Source organism: Enhydra lutris, unplaced genomic scaffold, assembly GCF_002288905.1.
Source record: "Enhydra lutris kenyoni isolate GAN:26980312 unplaced genomic scaffold, ASM228890v2 scaffoldscaffold28, whole genome shotgun sequence".
Lineage (NCBI taxonomy): Eukaryota > Metazoa > Chordata > Mammalia > Carnivora > Mustelidae > Enhydra > Enhydra lutris.
The window spans coordinates 25,079,284-25,097,156 of NW_019154112.1; the positions used below are offsets into that span (position 1 = coordinate 25,079,284).

Below are 17,873 nucleotides of genomic sequence, written 5' to 3' on the forward strand. Positions count from 1 at the left end.
ATGACACATCTGTGTAAGCATTTTGGATCATAAAAGTTTGGTGGTGAAGGGAAGGAAAGGGATAGGGAAGTCACTGGAGAAGGCAGCAGGACAGAGTGCGTCTTTCATATACAGAGACATATAATTCAATAGAGAGAGCAATTAAATTTCCAAGGGATTGGAAGCAACCAGGAGGTGAGAATGCCTGGGCTCAGGATCTGAGTAGGGTGAGGAGCCTTTGGGGAAAGGCTCTTGGCTGGGGACAGGTACTCTGGTAAGAGGGGAAGGGACTTGTTCAAGGTTTTGGTACATGGAGTTCAGGTCATCTACTAAGAGCAAGAGCTGGGAAGTGTGGTGGGAACATGGGGGAAATGTGGACTTCAGAGTCATTCAGGCCCTGACTCAAATCTTGCTCGACTAGAAAATTTTTGTTTGCTTGTTTCTTGTTTTTTTTTTAAGAGTCAGATCCCTCATTTGTGTAATTTCAGATCTACACTGGAAGTTTGATGTGGTAATTAGAGATGACTCCTATGATGCTCCTAAAGGACCACCTGGAGTATAGTAGGAACTCAGTAATTGATAGCTATCAATAATTATGATAGTAATAGTATAGTGATACTGCTCTGATGGACAGTGAGAGGGGAGTGGAATAAGGATTCAAAATGATTGTTGTGCCATGTTGAAATGACAGCTAAGTCTGGGATTAGCACATGTGCCATGAATTCATCATTAAGATTATGAAGTTTTATCATGATGCTCTCAGCAGCTCTGCAGTATGAGCAAAGAAGATACCCAGAGTCCTATGAGGGCAGTGCATTTCAAGGAGAAGAACAAAAGTTGGAGGGAGTAATGGTGCTTGTGTCCACTTTCCTAGTGTGTTCTAATGGGCTAGGCACAGGTGTCCAGTCTGCTAGGAAGGGGTAAACCTAGAGAGAGGCTGGGAGAAGAGACTGAGATTTTGGCAATCTGCATCTGCTGAGATGGGAGCAGGTCATGGAGGGTCACAGAGAGAGAAGGCTGAGGGATGGACAATGCCGGACAGGGAGAAGCCTCATAGGCCTCATCTCCACTCTCCTTATTCATTACCTTCATTTTATATTTCCCAGTGAGAAAAAGTGGGACATTTGGAACACAGAAAGTAGCTGATTTTCACTCTTTGTTTTGCTTTCAAGGTCTGGTCTCTTTATTTACCCTCAGTTTCGACCACCTTGGGATAACGGCAGGGGCCCCACCCTGTTCCAGAACTTCACAGTTTGGGGATGTGCAGGTGGTGCCCAGGTAAGCTGTGTTACCTTTTCATTAAATTGTCATTTGTCCTCTGGGGGTAGTTTATTATGTGTCTCTATTTAAAGGGGGATGGTTTGGGAGCCATTACAATATTATCAGAGTATTAAGGAGCAAACAACATCATAGGTGTGTGGGAAAATTGTTGAATGAATAAATTCCTACTCTGGAAGCCAGGGTCAGTTTGGTTCTACTCTGGTGACTTTTCAGCACCTCTAATGGAAACAACAGAATCATAGAGATTTACAAGCAGGAGGAATCATAGAGGTCATCCGTTCCTTACCTCCCATGCCTATTTAGAGATAAGAAATGAAGGCTCAGAAACTAAAGGGATTTGCCAAAGGTCACATAGTTAGTTAATAGCAAAGCCTGGTACAGAATCCAGACACCAAATGCTATGCATTTGATATCTTAATATCCTGAATAATGCATGCTTCAATCCTAAGAAAATAATGATGTTCCTCATTGAAACAAAAATTCCAGCTCAAGATGCCATTCTTATCTTTATCAATGAGCCACATTTTCTTCAAAAAGGAAAAAGTTCACATTCAATCATTCACTTTTCATTAACATAGTGATTTCTTATAAGGAAGCTTTGGGTGCTCACAGTTAACAGCAACATAAAAAGTTATCCACGGTCACTCTTTGGTGCTACACAAAGAAAATTACACACACTTGGTCCTTGCCACTTAGCAATCTGGAGCCTAAGATATGTAGATGAAGAAATATGTTTACAGGGCATTCAGGAAGTAGAATAAAAACATATAATTAAGTTACATTAAGAACATTAGACATTTATTTCACATATCCAATAAGAAGAAGACGATTGTGGATGGGAAAAGCCCAAAAATATATAATTAGGAACAGGAAGAATCCCAATTTTATTTAGTGTTTTGTTCTTACTTAACTTTATAAAGTACTTTGGTGCCCATAAACATTATGAATAAAGGAGTGACAAATCCAGCAGAAACCTTGGTTGAGTCCTGTCTTAAGCAGAGAAGCAATTCATGCCTTACAGAGACTTACACTCTGTTTTCATGCTCTTGAATAGCCTTTTTCTAAAAGAAATAACCTAATAATGTGGACATATTAGAAGATGACCATGATTCAGCTTTCTCAAGTTCTGCAGTCAGAAGTGCTACACCCATGAAAGAAAACACAGATCCTTAAAGATGAAACTCTTGTGTACTCAAATTTAATTAATTAAAAAGTCGAATAATGAGAATGCTTTTGGAATTTTGCTTTGATGAAAAGAGTAAAGGAAAGTAATTAACATAATACCAGGGAATTTAAAAAGTAACTCCCTCCAAAACAATCCTGAAAAAGAATAAGAAAGATTTATACTTCCTTATTTTAAAAATTACTACAAGGCAATAGTAATCAAGACAGTGTGGTATGGGCACAAGGATAGAAACATAGATCAGATGGGATAGAATTGAGAGTCCAGAAATAAATCCACACAACTGATTTTTCACAGGGATGCCAAAACCATTTAGTGGGGGAAGCATTAGCCTTCTGAACATATGGTGCTGGAACAATTGGATAGCCACATTCAAAAGAATGAAGTTGGATCCCTACCTCACACTACTTATAAAAATTGACTCAATAATGGATCAAAAACCTAAACATTAGGAAAAAAAAAACCCTATAAAACTCTTAGAAGAAAACAAAGGGGTAAATCTTCATGACTTTGGATTTAGGTAAAGATTGTTAGATATGACACCAAAAGTATAAGCAAAAGAAGAAAAATGGATAGATTAGACTTTGTTGAAATTGAAAATTTCAATGTTTCAAAGGTACTCGTCAGGAAAGTAAAAATCCAATGGGACGTAATATTTGCAAATGGTATATCTGATAAGGGAATTGTATCTAGAATATAGGAGAGGGGCGCCTGGGTGGCTCAGTGGGTTAAAGCCTCTGCCTTCGGCTCAGGTCATGATCCCAGGGTCCTGGGATCAAGCTCTACATCAGGGTCTCTGCTCAGCAGGGAGCCTGCTTCCCCCTCTCTCTCTGCCTGCCTCTGCCTACTTGTGACCTCTCTCTCTCTCTTTGTCAAATAAATTAAAAAATATATATCTTTAGAATATAGGAGAACTCTTACCACTCAACAATAAGAAGACAACCCAATTTAAAAAATGAGCCAAGTATCTGAACAGACGCTTTTCCAAAGATACACAAATGGTGACAAGCATGTAAAAAGATGTTCAACATAATTAGCTATTAGAGAAATACAAATCAAAAACACAGTGAGCTACCACTTCACACCCACTAGGTTGGCTAGAATCAAAATGATAACAAATGCTGATGAAGATGTAGAGAAATTAAAACCCTCACACACTGTTGATGGGAATTTAAAATGGTCTAGGTCCTTCAGAGAACAGTCTGGCAGTTCCTCATATGGTTGCACACAAAGATACCATGTGATCTATCAACTCTACTCCTAGGTATATACCCAACAGAAATAAAACATAGATTCACAGAGAAGCTTATACTTAAATGTCTATAACAGCGTTATTCATAATAGCCAAAAGGTAGAAACAACCCAGATAGTCACCATTGGATAAGTGGATAAATATAGTGTGGTAAATCAAAACAAAGGACTATTACTTAGCCATAAAAGGAAATGAAGTCCACTACATGCTACACCATGAATGAATCCTGGAAACATTATGTTCAGTAAAAGGAGCCAAGTCCTATCTTTGTGATCTTGGGCAAATCCCATGATTTTCCTTATTTCATTTGTAAAATGGAAAGATAAGTTATAACTTATCTGAAAGGATAAGTTTGTTTGAAGAGTTAATTACGTGCCCACATGCAAAGTGTCTGGAAGAGTGCCTGGATGTTTGTGGAGTATGTAGTGATAGATCAATGTCGACAATAACATCTCTGGAAAGTTTAACATTGAGAAATGCCTTCTGTATCCATCAAAAATGCATTGTGTTTAAATTTCATAAACTTTCATTATTAGATATATCTGGCTTTATTCTAGTCCTTAGGCATAAGCATCGTGTTTATAGATACTTGACCAGAAGAATCCACTGGGTAAAATTGTGTCTAAATATAAATTTATATTTATTTGATGATATTGATAGCTTGGTAGCTAACATTTTGGGATATTTTCTTATTTAATCATCTTAATAAACTTGAGGGAGCTGCGTCATTATTACACTATTTTTTGAAGGAAAGGAGACTTTCTGGGTAAGGGTTAAAATACTTGATAAAGTCATATAGTTCAGAATTCCTGGATTCCAACTCAGGTATTTGGCCCTTGTGTGTGCATGGTAATAAGAGTTGAGAAGAACACCCTCTCCTCACCATGTTTCCTAGATGCAAAGAGATTCTTTTAGAAAAGGGAGAGTGAGAGATGAGAGCACATTATGAAGGTATTCACACCACAAATAGGTGATTTCTGCTGTTATATCTTGTTTTTCTTTTAAAATCACCAGGTTTTCTAGATAATGCTGGGTGTTTGTTGTTTTAAAATATGAGTATATTTTCCAGAATTTGGGCTGATGCCTGTAATTAGGTCACAACTGTTGTTAACAGTTCAGATCATAACCTTTTTTGTTTAAACCTTTGTGTCTTCAAAGATCATTTTATAAAAGCTGTTGGTGCATACATAATGGGATATGCTAGCTGTTCGATTCTTGAAAGTTCAAACACAAAGACTGATTGATGGGTAGAAGCATGATACTATGATAAATCAATGCTACCAAAAATCAATCGATTGATCAACCAGTCAAGGCTACCTAAGCCTTATTAATAGGAAACATCTACTTGAAGATACGATTGTGAATATGACCCTATTTAATAAATAAAGGAATGACTGTGTTAGGTTAATTGCTAGTCCAGACCTCCATCCTGATGTTGGTTGAACTGAAGTCTAGGAAAAGAAATGTCTTGCCTAAGATCATGTAGTTAGTTCCTATCAGTGCTAGCTCAAAACCAAGAGCTCTGTCCCCCAAACTAGAGTGACTCATTCAACTCTAACAAGCTAATTTTGCTAATACTCAATCCCTGCTTGGGCCCATTAACCCACATTGTCATGAATATAGATGTACATAACATATTTTATGTCTTTAGTCATGCTGAATTACTTATTTCATATTTGCAATTTTCTGATAATATTAGTTAAGGTATACTCTACGAGGAAAAGATTAAGTACTAGAGTTCCTGGATGCTCTGTTTTTCTCCATTAATTTTGTGTGATCTGACAACTGCAAGCTTATTTTAGATATGTGAAGAATTCACACTGACATTGTTAATGTAACAGTTATTATGAGGAGAAATGAAAAGTACAGAGGGGATGTTACCAAAGGGGAATAGTTAGCGCTGACCTCACGGCAACTTTGGGATCTCTGTTTGGATATTGGTGGACAAAAGCTGCTTAAACATGGGATAGCATGCTTATTTATACTTAATAATTAAAGAAGCTATAGGAAGTCTGCAAGGAAAATCAAGCCTCAGACCTTTGCCGTAACATATGCTGTTGTTTTATAGATTTTTAGAAGTAGCAATCTTCACCTGAAAAACTTCCAAGTTTATTCATGCAGAGATTTTGGAATTGACATCTTAGAAAGTGATGCAAATACTTCAATTACTGACAGCTTATTACTTGGCCATTTTGCCCACAAGGTAAGTGCCTTAGTGTAGTTGTTTCAGGCTGTCCATCAAAACAGAATCATATGTGCTAGGTTCCCTGGTGATCCAGGATATGTAATTTTAATAGCATTCTTCAGTGAATCTTGTGTTTAGTTGGTCAAATTGGGAAGAGTTTTTTTGTTTTGTAACCATGGTGAAGTTCATGATAAAATTCAAATATACGCAAGGTTTCAATATAATGGGTCCATATAAATCATAAAAGTCATGAGTAGCTTGAAGAATTCTTACTTGGTTGCTATTTAGCATTATTTTCATACCAATTCAATAACAAACTAAATAATTTTGGGTTAGTTTGCTCTAACCTCACAAGGATTATGGAATAGCATAACTCCACATTTTCTGTTTGTATTATGGTTTGCCAAGTTTCAACATCAACGTTTTATGGGGTCCTTATTCTACTTAGAGTGCCTCCCCAAAGGAGGTAACATAAATTTACATTGTATAGTATACTAGGGCTTCTTAGAGGATTCCCTAATATTTGCCTAAGTGTGGGTTTCTACATGATAAATACAGACTATAGATGACTTCTCTGCCACTGTGTGGCCTGGGTAGCAGAATGTAGATGAGGGGAAAAAAAAATTTCTCAGGTATGGAACTAGAACTACTGGTTTCCCTTAAGAGAAGTCTGTGACCGCCATTGGTCTTAGTAGGTTTCAGACCTATAATGGATCCCCCAAGTTCTTGTTTTTGAAGGAGTTACATGTATATTCCATATCACATTGTCGTAACAGAGATGGCAGAGACCTATAGTACTTCTGAAAACCAAGGAAGGAGTTTTCTCTTTAGTCTGTTCCTCAGTGTTTTGACCAATTGAAATTTAAATAATCATCACCCTTTGTACTTCCTTGGAGGTTATTTTTACAGGTATAGATATAAATATTAAGATTAAAAAATAATTTTTATACTAAGCTTCATTTTTCTATGTTTAATTCTCAAACTTAGTTAAGTCTTTTTTGAACCATCCTTTTCAGGAGGGAAATACCTGCCAGTTTTTCCTTTTCTCTAAAAGGATTACCACCTTGAGAGATGAATCTTTTTTTTTTTGTTTTTGTTTTTGTTTTTTTTAGATCTTATTTATTTGTCAGAGAGGGAGAGAGAGTGAGCGAGCACAGGCAGACAGAATGGCAGGCAGAGGCAGAGGGAGAAGCAGGCTCCCCGCCGAGCAAGGAGCCCGATGTGGGACTCGATCCCAGGACGCTAGGATCATGACCTGAGCCGAAGGCAGCTGCTTAACCAACTGAGCCACCCAGGCATCCCTGAGAGATGAATCTTTTTTTAGATTGCAGAATTTTCAAGAAAGAATGGAACCCAGATTTAGATTCTTTGATACTGGTAAATCAAAAGCCCTTAAATTCTTCAGGAATAACCTTAGAGAAGATGCCAAAAACAAAATGTCCATCAAGCTGAGTCACTAACTGTCCTGGTAAATTAATGTCACAACATCTTAATGGATACTAAATAGACATCATAATGTCTATTTAGAGAGTGACACAAATTAAAATATAAATTATGAAAAAAGGGTGCTTATCATGAGATAATAAAACATAACCCCACGCCTGGGGTGTGATTCATCACAAGTGCAATGCAGCCAAATGAGGATCTCTCAGTCTCTTAAGAAAGTGTAGGATGAAAGTCCTTGAATAGATGATTTTAAGTGGTTTGTTCTAGGAGAGATCTAGATCCTGGTTAAGCATCCAGATCATAAAACCATGGAACTTTAGAGCTAACTCTTAGCTGAGAGTTGATCTAGTTAGAACTCCTGAATTTACAGGTAAAGTGATGGAAGATTTAAGAAGTCAAATGATAGCCCAAGATCTATGCCTAATGTTGTGGAGCTAGGACCACCAGCATACCCTCTCGCTCCTGGCCGAACACTCTTCCAGTTGCACATGGAAAACAGCTTCGGCAATGAGCATTGCCTACTCTGGTATTTTCTAAAGTGTTTGTCATGGAAGGCTAGTCCCAAGAGAGGGTCTGAGAAAAGCAAGATTCTTAGGTTAATTTCATTTAGGATATGCTGTTGACAATACCTCCATTCCCTGACATTCACATGGCATATTCATAATTTAAAGGCTCCGTGAAGTTCTACTGTTGAAAACAAAAAAGAAAAACATCTATGAATCTTTATTTAATGCAAGATTGCTCAGATTTATTTGGGAACCACTCTATTGCCACGTGAAACTATGTCAATTGTTTAAAAAAAAAAAAAAAGGATGCCTGGCCTTCTGTGGTTGTGGAACTCTGATTTTAGCTTCTTTCTTTCATGCCTGCTATCCCTTTAGGAATTAAGATTTTCAGAGAATGTGGCCTATCCATTCTCTGACCTTCCACCCACATGTAATTGGTAGCGCACAATTACCAGCGAGTCCTATCCTAAAACAAACACTAGTTTCCGGGAGAACTTTTTATTAAAAGGATTTTTTCTCCTTTAAGCCTATTTGTGTATATGCTGGTACCCTCACACTCAACATTACTTTATATTGAGGGAGGATGGCTTTAATACACAAGAGAAAGAGATGCCTTCTCCTATCACTGCGTACCCCAGTCTGGCTATTTTGTTTATGCCTGTTGTCCTAACATTCTATTTCATTAGCATCTCTTTTCACTCTCAAAAATGTCCTGATTTGGATGCAAATTCTGGTCACCCTACTTTGAGAAGTCTCTGTGAGATGGTTGCCTTCTCATTGTTATTGAAATTAATTTGAACAGATGACAATACTTTAACATATATCTTATTCAGACAGATGCTGATGGATGGCTTCATTCTTCCTACTAGTTCTTGGGGGGTTGGGGAGGTTAGCTCCTATTTTCACTTGTGGATTTGCCTTCCTTAATTTAGACCTTTCAACCTTTTGTTTCTCTAAATTCTGTTGTAGGGCCCTTTCTCTTCTCAATGTATTTGCTCTCCCTGGGTGAAATCGCATTTTCTCTAGTGGTTTCAATTACCATCCCCATGCTGATGTCTCCCATACATTTGCATTTATTTCTACTGTCTTTGTGCTCCCAGTTAGCAACCAGTTTTCTTTTCTCTCTTTTCTTTTCTCCCTTTTCTTTCTTTCTTTCTTTCTTTCTTTCTTTCTTTCTTTCTTTCTTTCTCTCTTTTCTACTCTTCAAACTTGATTTGTCTTGCATTGAAGAGTAACTTTTTAATATTTACTTATTGGAAAGTTACTCATTTTCTTATGATTATTTTAGTTTTTGGACTTAAAATTTTCAAGATTCCCTCTCGTTTTAATGAGGTCTAAGTTACTACAGCACTGTTGAACTTTACCTGAGCAATGAATGCAAGGACCTTAAACTCCTTTAACTTCTTTCTTCCTTCCCATCTTGTATGTTAATTTCCTCTCATTATCTATTCTACTTCTTAAAATAAATGTTTCATGGAAGTATAACATTTATAGAGAAAAGTGCACCAATCACAAGTGAAGAGCTCAATAGATCTTTATAAAGTAAAAACCATAACATACCACTCAGATCAAGAAATAGAACATTACCTGTTCCTTTGAAATCTCTTCATGCTTCTTCCCACCCAACCCTTCTTCTACCCCCCCAGCTAAAGGGGAAACCATTACTCAGACTTCTATAGACCTAGATTAATTTGAATTCTGTTTTCAGTCTTTATATAAATGGAATCACAGAGTAGTAATTCTTTTGTGCCTGGCTTCTTTGGCACAACATTATGTCTGTAAGATTCATGTATGTTTTTATATTTTTTACATGTTGAAATAATTTGTTTTCCCAATCACTATGTAGTATTTCACTTCATGACTATACCACAGTTTTTAGTTTTTTTTTTTTTTTTGAAGATTTTATTTATTTGAGAGAGAGAGACAGAGACAGAGATAGTGAGAGAGAGCATAAGCGGGGAGGAGAGGGAGAAGCAGGCTCTGCCCTGAGCAGGGAGCCCGCTGAGGGACTCGATCCCAGGACCCTGAGATCATGACCTGAGCTGAAGGCAGATGCTTAACCAACTGAGCCACCCAGGCATCCCAATATACCACAGTTTTTTAAAAGGCATGTTGGTATTGGTGGACATTTGATTGTTTTTAGTTTTGGGCTACTGCCAGTAATGATGTCATGAACACTCTTCTATACGTCTCTTGGTGTTCATGTGTATGTACTTCTGTTGAATTTATGCCAAATTATAAAATTGCTGGCTCAGAGGATATCCTTTCAGCTTTAGTTAATAATGCCAGACAACAATTCCAAGTGTTTACACTTGTACCAGAAGTTTTGGAGAAGGGTTTCATAACTGTACCCTGAAATTTCTCTTGACCAACATCCTAGAGTTTTCCTGCATGTCGTCCTAGTATTGGGGCTCTTGTTCCTGATTCCCACATTTTCCTCCTTTCTGATTAATTCCTCATTTTATTAGAATATAGCCTATAGTAATCTTCTTAACCAAGTAGGGGTCTACACAAGGTAAATATTTTGAGATACCAATGGGGACCCCCTTATTTATAGGTTGTCAGTTATGGAATAGCAGGTTGGAGTTCATTTTGCCTTGACAATTGTTTTGTGTGTGTGTGTGTGTGTGTGTGTGTGTGTGTGTGTGTGTGTGTTGTTGTTGTTTTTAAAAGATTTTACTTATTCATTTGATAGAGACAGAGAGAGCAGGCGGAGAGGCAGGCAGAGGGGAAGGGAGAAGCAGGTTCCTCGCTGAGAGGAGAACCCTAAGTGGGGCTCCATCCCAGGACCTTGGGTTCATGACCTGAGGTAAAGGCAGAAGCTTAACTGACTGAACCACCCAGGTGCCCCACCCCCAACCCCTTGCATTGACAGTTTGAAGGTAATACTCCCTTTTCTTCTAGCTTCTAGCACTGAAGTTGAATATTTTAAGATACTCTGATTCTAGGTCTGCTATTTAACTTTTAGGTTTTCTTCTTTGGAAGTTTTCAGATTCCTGTCCCTAGTATTTTGCAGTTTCAGAATGATGTCCCTCATGTAGCTTTTTGCTCTAATGACTGTGTCAGGCACTGGATGGGGCTTGGCAGTTTAGAAAACCTATCTTTCCCTTCTGGGATGTTTTCTTCAGTCCTTTCTTTGATAATTCTCTCCTCATATTCCTTCCTTCCTTTCTTCCTTCCTTCTGTATTATTATTTTGAGATTGAGCCTCCTTGATTTCTTTTCTGCTTTAATATTCTCTCCGATTTGTCACCTTTTTATTCTATTTTCAGGGGTAGTTCCTCAGTTTTTTCTTATTGAATTGATTACCTCTGTTCTCTCATTTTTGTTCTTTTTTCTTTCACTGAAAAATCTCTTTGGGGGCTTCCTGTTTCAAGGATATAATATATTTACTTCCCTGAAGTTTTTAATGTTGGTGTTTTAAGTGTTCTTCTGATTTCTATACTGGGTTTGTCTCCACTGGTTTGCTTTTCTTCTTTCTTTTCATCACTATATTTCATGGTGGTGGGCCCTGATAAGTTTCTGGTGATTCTCAGGCATACAATTATTTTTAAGAGTAGAAGAGTAAAAAACTAACAACTTGATTGGATGGAATTTGTTCAAGAGATTTTGTGGGGAATAGTGGAAGCAGTTTTTGTTTCTTTTTAGATTTTCTAATTTTTATTTTTTATTTTAACATATAGTAAAACTGATTTTTTCTGATGTACTGTTCTGTGATTTAAGCATGTGTGTGGATTAGTGTAACCATTAGTGTAGACACCACCACTACCACCATAATGAAGATAAAACAAAACAGTTGTTTTAATCCCAAAAAACTGCCTCAGGCTCTATCTTTGCATCCATGTCCTCCTCTCAAGCCTAGCCCTGCCCCAGGGTATCTCTAATTCATTGTCTGTCACTATAGTTTTCCCTTCTGAATAATCATCTAAATGGAATCAGATAGCATGCAACTTTTTGAGACTGACTTCTTCTGCTATCAGATGCCTTTGGGATTTACCTAACTTGTTGTAAGAAGCAGGCTTTTATTCCTTATTATTGTTGGGTTGTATTCCATTCTATGGATGTACCACAGTGTGTTTAGTCCATTCATTTGTTTAAAGACATTTGGGTTGTTTCCAGATTGGGTGATTACAAATGGAACTGTCATAATCATTTGTGTAAGGTTTTTGTATGAACATAGATTTTTATTTATCTAGGAGTTGAATTGCTAGGTCGTATGCTAAGAGTTTGTTTAACTTGATAAGAAAGTGCCAACCTATATTCCATAGTGGCAGTGACCACTATGGAAATTATCAGCACTTGTTATCATCACTATTTTTTTAAAATTTAATTTAATTTTTAATCTTTTTATTAATTATTTTTATTAATATATAATGTATTATTTGCCCCAGGGGTACAGGTCTGTGAATCATCAGGCTTATATACTTCATAGAACTCACCATATCACGTACCCTCCCTAATGTCCATAACCCAACCACCCTCTCCATACCACCCCTCCACCCAGCAACCCTCAATTTGTTTTGTGAGATTAAGAGTCTTTTATGGTTTGTTTCCGTCCCAATCCCGTCTTGTTTCATTTTTTCCCTCCCTACTCCCCAACCCCCCCACTCTGCCTCTCAAATTCCTCATATCAGAGAAAGACAATTATCATCACTATTTTTTATTTAATCATTCTAATGTGTGTGTAGTGCATCCTATCGTGATCCTTTGTCATTTTTGTGATTCGTAAATATTTCTCCCCACTCTGTAGCTTGTCTTACTCTCTTGTTTTTGTTTGTGCATTACAAATTGTATTTCACGTGACCAGTTCTCTTCTTCTTCTTTTTTTCTCTTTCTAAATCACAGGGAAGCCTGTGTATATCAGCTGGGATCAAAACTCCCAAAAGATGGGAACTGATAATATCTAACACAACCTTTGTCAATTTTGATCTCACTGACTGCGTGGCCATCAGGACCTGTGCGGGCTGTTCCCGGGGACAGGGTAAGTTGTTTGAAGAGGTAAGACAGACACTAAAGAAGGCCAACATTCAAGTAAATGCAATAAATAGTGATAAAACCTTTGTGATTTCTTTCAGTATAAGATTGCTTCAGTAGAAACTGCTGCTCTGATCTCCTGAAAGAAATCCCAGAGGAGTCCAGGTGCTCCCAGTATGACTCTTGTAGCCACCCCGCCCCCCCATTCTTTCCCTATGATGGCATCTGCCATCCTCCATCTTTACAGTTCCATGTCTCTGTTGGACTCTGAGCTTCATAAAGGCAGGGACTGGGTCTCTCCCGTTCAGAGGTTTATCATTAGTATCCAGCAGCTTGGTGCCTACTGGGCAGTTTATTGATTGAATAAACGGAGTTGGGTGGATAGACATACGGGTATAAACTAACACACATGCAATCTTTCCCCAAAGAGCCAGAATTCAGTACTTTATGTTTTCAACAGCCTAAGGCTTGTTGTAGACACAAAGAGAACCGTAGGAATTCTCGTTCACTTGTTAACCACATCTCTGAGGTGGTGAGAAATACCTTGGAGGACTCATGGGCCAAGGTGAAAAGAAGTAGAGAGCAATCTAGTTGATTTGATCATTGTAAACAGCCAAACCAAGTAATTCAAGTAAATATGCTCTTGTGGTTTGAATCACCAATTTAGATAATTGTTTGTTTTTTTAATTAAATGAATAATCAGCAAGTCTCCACTTTACTTTTTTTTTTTCTTTTTTCTGTATAGGCAGAGTCAAAGATTGTTTTTATTTGGGTGGCATCTGAGTTTAAGATTATAGAAATAATCATAGGAATAAAAAATGCCTTATGGCATTCCCTTCAAATTACAATCCCTCAGTTCTTTAATAGCTTCCCTGTTTCATATCATTCATAAGACACTGAAGAAAAGCATACTATTCCTCATGACCTCGAATCTCTTCTCACTGGATGATCTGGGCTAAGTTATCTCTTTCATTTACTTAAAAACGGTCCATTCCTGGTTCTGTCTGAGGAACTGGGGCATACAAAGATGAAAAAACACATCATTCTTCCCTTGCGGGAGCTCTCAATCTAAACACAAAAATAAATGTTAGGCCAGTCACTGTAGTAAATGTGATGAGTACAATCCTGGAGGACTAAACAAGGTCAATGAAGGCAACAAGAAAGGGGTCAGGCAAGAGTTTGTAGAGGTGTCCCTTGAGCAGGGCTTTGAAAGACGAATAGAAATTTGCAAAGGGGCGTAGGCAGAGGAAAGTTTCTAGGAATTAGGAACAACATACGCAAAAATTGAAATTCCAGTAGGACCAAATGGTAGAGTGGTGGGTGGTTGTGGTAGTTGATAAACTATAGAAATTGCAAGGGATGGAATCCTGGAGTCTAGAATGCATGGCTTAACTCACTGCATGGACTCTACTGGGATCTGGAATGAAAACATCAAGGCCACTAATTATTTGTATCTTACCTTTTTATTTTCCTCTTAGGTATATTTTATAATGTACATGACACAGAAATATAGTAGCATATGTTCTGAGGTCCTGTGTATACTCAGTTGTTACATTTTAATGATGGGGGTGTGGGAATTAGAAGGCCTGGGCAGCTGGACCAGCAGCAGTATTGATGAATCGCAGGTAGGCAAGGTGAGAGAAAGACTGAGAACAGTGTAGTCCTACCGCAAATACTTAAAAGGGGTGCTACAATTGCTATTCTCCCACATGGTTGATTGAATGTTGCTTTTGAGGGTGACCGCCAACCATGGTTCCAAACAGTGCCAAATGTCTTCTAGAGGGCAAACCTACCCTCGCTGAGATTCACTGCCCTAGAATAAGGCTTCATGAAGGCAATGCCAATCCTGCCCTTGTTTCCCTCCATGTCCCTAGCACACACCACAGAGCCCGGCACACAGCAAACACTCATGATTTTTTTCCTTGAATAAATAACCAAGGGCATCGTAACTGTGTATATATGCAGTATAAAGTACTGAAAACATTCCAATGAATTCAGCTGTCATTTGTTATAATAGTGTCTTGTGCCATGTGTAACGATCTTTCCGTTTTCCAATTTATAGGTGGATTTACTGTGAAGACCAACCAACTGAAATTTATAAACTCTCCAAACTTAGTAGCATTTCCATTTCCTCATGCAGCAATTTTGGAAGACTTGGATGGGTCTCTGTCTGGGAAAAACAGAAGTCATATTCTTGCTTCTATGGAAACCCTTCCAGCTTCTTGTTTGGTCAATGAAAGCTTCAGTCAGATTGTTCATGGCAGCATCTGTGGGGAAGATGTTCTCTTTCATCGAATGTCTATTGGTTTGTAAGTTGACTTCACCATACTTTTCAGCTTGCCAATGAGCACGCATATTTTTTGTTCAGGCTATTGGGCTTTACAGAAGGGCAACTTTTAAAGATTTTATTAGAAGTATTTAGTTCCATAAAAATGATATGGGAATATTTTTGATAGCTGTCAAATCGTAAGTTTAATGGTCATTTTAGGCTGATTCAAATGGCAGCTAACTTTCAGTATCAATGGACAAGATCCCATAGCCCATTACCTCTTTTTGACATTTTGGGCTAATGGCTGCATCTTGAAAAGACTTGCAACCAATGGAGAATTTGGGAAGTATTTAAATTAGAAGTATTATTAAAAAATTCCAATAATGTCTATTCTCATTTATATACATGTACTCTTCCCAAGCTCTTTTTAAGTGTTCAATATGCTCTGGGGAAGCAATTGCTGATGCCTTCCTATTACTTGCAAAGTTGCTCCACTCCAGTTCATTTTCCTTGTTAATTTCATGAACTATTGGATCCGTACAATACATTTCCTATTAATACTGGAGCAAGGAATCCTTGGTTATGCTAGTCAAACCACCATTAAGTCAGGAGCTAGGCTGTTTATAATGCATAATAGGATTGCTTCTGCCCTCTTTAATTTCCAGGTAATGATTGCTGAGTGTCTAGGGTTCTATCTTTTACCTATTTCAAATGCATTGCATATCTTTAGCCACACTTCTTTCCTTCCATTGTTTCAAGTGTCCTAACCGCATGAATATTATGTCAAATGATTCAGCCAGACTATGATGGCATCTTATTTAACCAGGTAAACGCCACGGTAAGTCAATGGGATTGGACTGTGCGAAGTCTGCATTTTGATTGCATGTAGAATCAATCTTTTTAAGATTCTTTTTTAGAAGAATTCTTTTTTAGAAGCCATAGCAATATACTCTGGCATTGACTAGTCTGAAAACTTTCCACTTTTGCTTTCTCAACTGTTTATTCTTCTTCCAGATGTTAAGGGGCCTAATTCTAGTGAGCAAAATAACAATGTGGAGAGAGGTTTTCATTTCTAATCATTTTCCACTGTGCACAGTATCCTTTTTGTTTTCAACATCAGGGATTCATCCTGAGTATTACTGTTATTTTAGCGATTTTACCAAAGATGTTGTTAATGAATCTCTGAGACTTATAGAAGTTAGTGATTTATTTCTTAGATACTTTTTTTTTTTCAAATGGGGGAAAATTAAAATAGATCTGTGTCATTAAAAAGCATACATGATATGCTTGTGTATTTACTTCTCTGTGTTCTTGATACTCCTTTTTTATGCCCTACTTTGAGAGCTAGAGTCTTTCTCTTAGAAAATGACTTAGCAGGGGACTAGGAGGCATAGGCTTCCAGGTATAGAATGAGTAAATTATGGGAATAAAAGGTACAGCACAGGGAACATTGTCAGTGGTATTCTGATAGCATTGTATGATGGCAGATGGGAGCTGTGCTCATGGTGAAAATAACGTATGGAGTTGTCAAATCACTATGTCATACATTTGAAACTAATGTAACATTGTGCACCAGCTCTACTTAAATAAAAAGAAATTAAAATTAAAAATGAAAGGTAATTAGTGATGTGGTGGTAAAAGGCTCTGCCGATGTAACCTTGTCAAAGCATCTGTTCTTGGAGAACTTCAGAACTGGATACTTACGTGCTTACCTTAGCAGTAGGTTATGATCCCTGGACTCAGGGACTGACAAGGTAAAAATAATAATAGTCCTTATATAATATTGTGAGGAGATTCAAAGGGGTCCTATTAGGATGAAAGACTTGCCTTGGTTTGGCTGGCATTTTCCTGGCTTTAAGATAGAAAATCTCATGTCCCAGCCTTGAGGAAACCAGGATGGCTGGCCACCCTACTCCCTACACTTCTATTTTAAAAACTTCAGGTGGACCTACAGGTCTATGGACAAATGCCCAGCTACCCCAAAATAATCCTTAGGGAAGTTGCCACACACTCCCAATGATAAGTCTCTTGGCACTAGCATCTTTACCTCTAGGAAAAGGTGACGGATTCGATGATCCCTTGGGCCTTGCTAGTAAGAGTGTATGAGCATTATGGGGGAGCTCCTTCGATGTGGGGCATCTCAGACTCCACCCCAGACTTCCTGAATCAGAATCTCTAGGTGACTGATGTTCACGTTTTAGAAGCACTGCTCTAAGGTCCTTTCAATTTTATTTTTCTATGATTCTATCTTTAGCTCTTTGTGCTCAGTGACTTGATCTCTGTTCCAGAGCATTATAACCTCATTAGGAACATGTCAGAGCTAATGAGCAATTTGAATTCAGCATAGATACAAACTTTGCTGCATTTCATGGAGAAAGGATTAATTTGTTGTGCTATTTGCCCTGGAGCAAGCACCCTAAGAGTTGATTTACAAAGCTCCCACAGTCATGGTCTTTGGGGTTGTGTGTTGATGGAGATCGAATATGGTGCAAGCCCCCTGCTGTCTTCACTTTCAGCTCTTACCTCCCTCCCCCAGCACGAGGCCCCCCAAGGGCAGGGTGTGAGGCCTCACAAAGCTGCATAAACAAGGCATCTGTTACCCCCTTTGCTAAAAACCAAGTGGCTAGAGTGAGATTTCTTTCTGGGAGAGCCCCCGCTATGGTCCAATTTCACTGTGAGTTCTTTGTTTGACACTGGAGACCTTCTGTATCTGTCCCTCAGTACCTTATTTAGGTCTGATGTGTACCCATATTTGTGGCATTGCTTGTTTATAGCTTCCTTCTGACTCCAACTGTAATA

General features: G+C 38.1%; 1 protein-coding gene across 1 annotated transcript in view; it reads left to right on the forward strand.

Annotated features, from left to right (window-relative positions):
• Positions 1-17,873, forward strand: part of LOC111152224 (PKHD1, fibrocystin/polyductin) — a 459,207-nt gene that overhangs the window by 194,652 nt on the left and 246,682 nt on the right. Inside the window, exons 45-48 of the mRNA XM_022510630.1 lie at positions 1,152-1,257; positions 5,764-5,898; positions 12,677-12,812; positions 14,868-15,114. Coding sequence (XP_022366338.1) covers positions 1,152-1,257; positions 5,764-5,898; positions 12,677-12,812; positions 14,868-15,114 — 624 coding nt within the window. The remainder of the gene's footprint in view (positions 1-1,151; positions 1,258-5,763; positions 5,899-12,676; positions 12,813-14,867; positions 15,115-17,873) is intronic.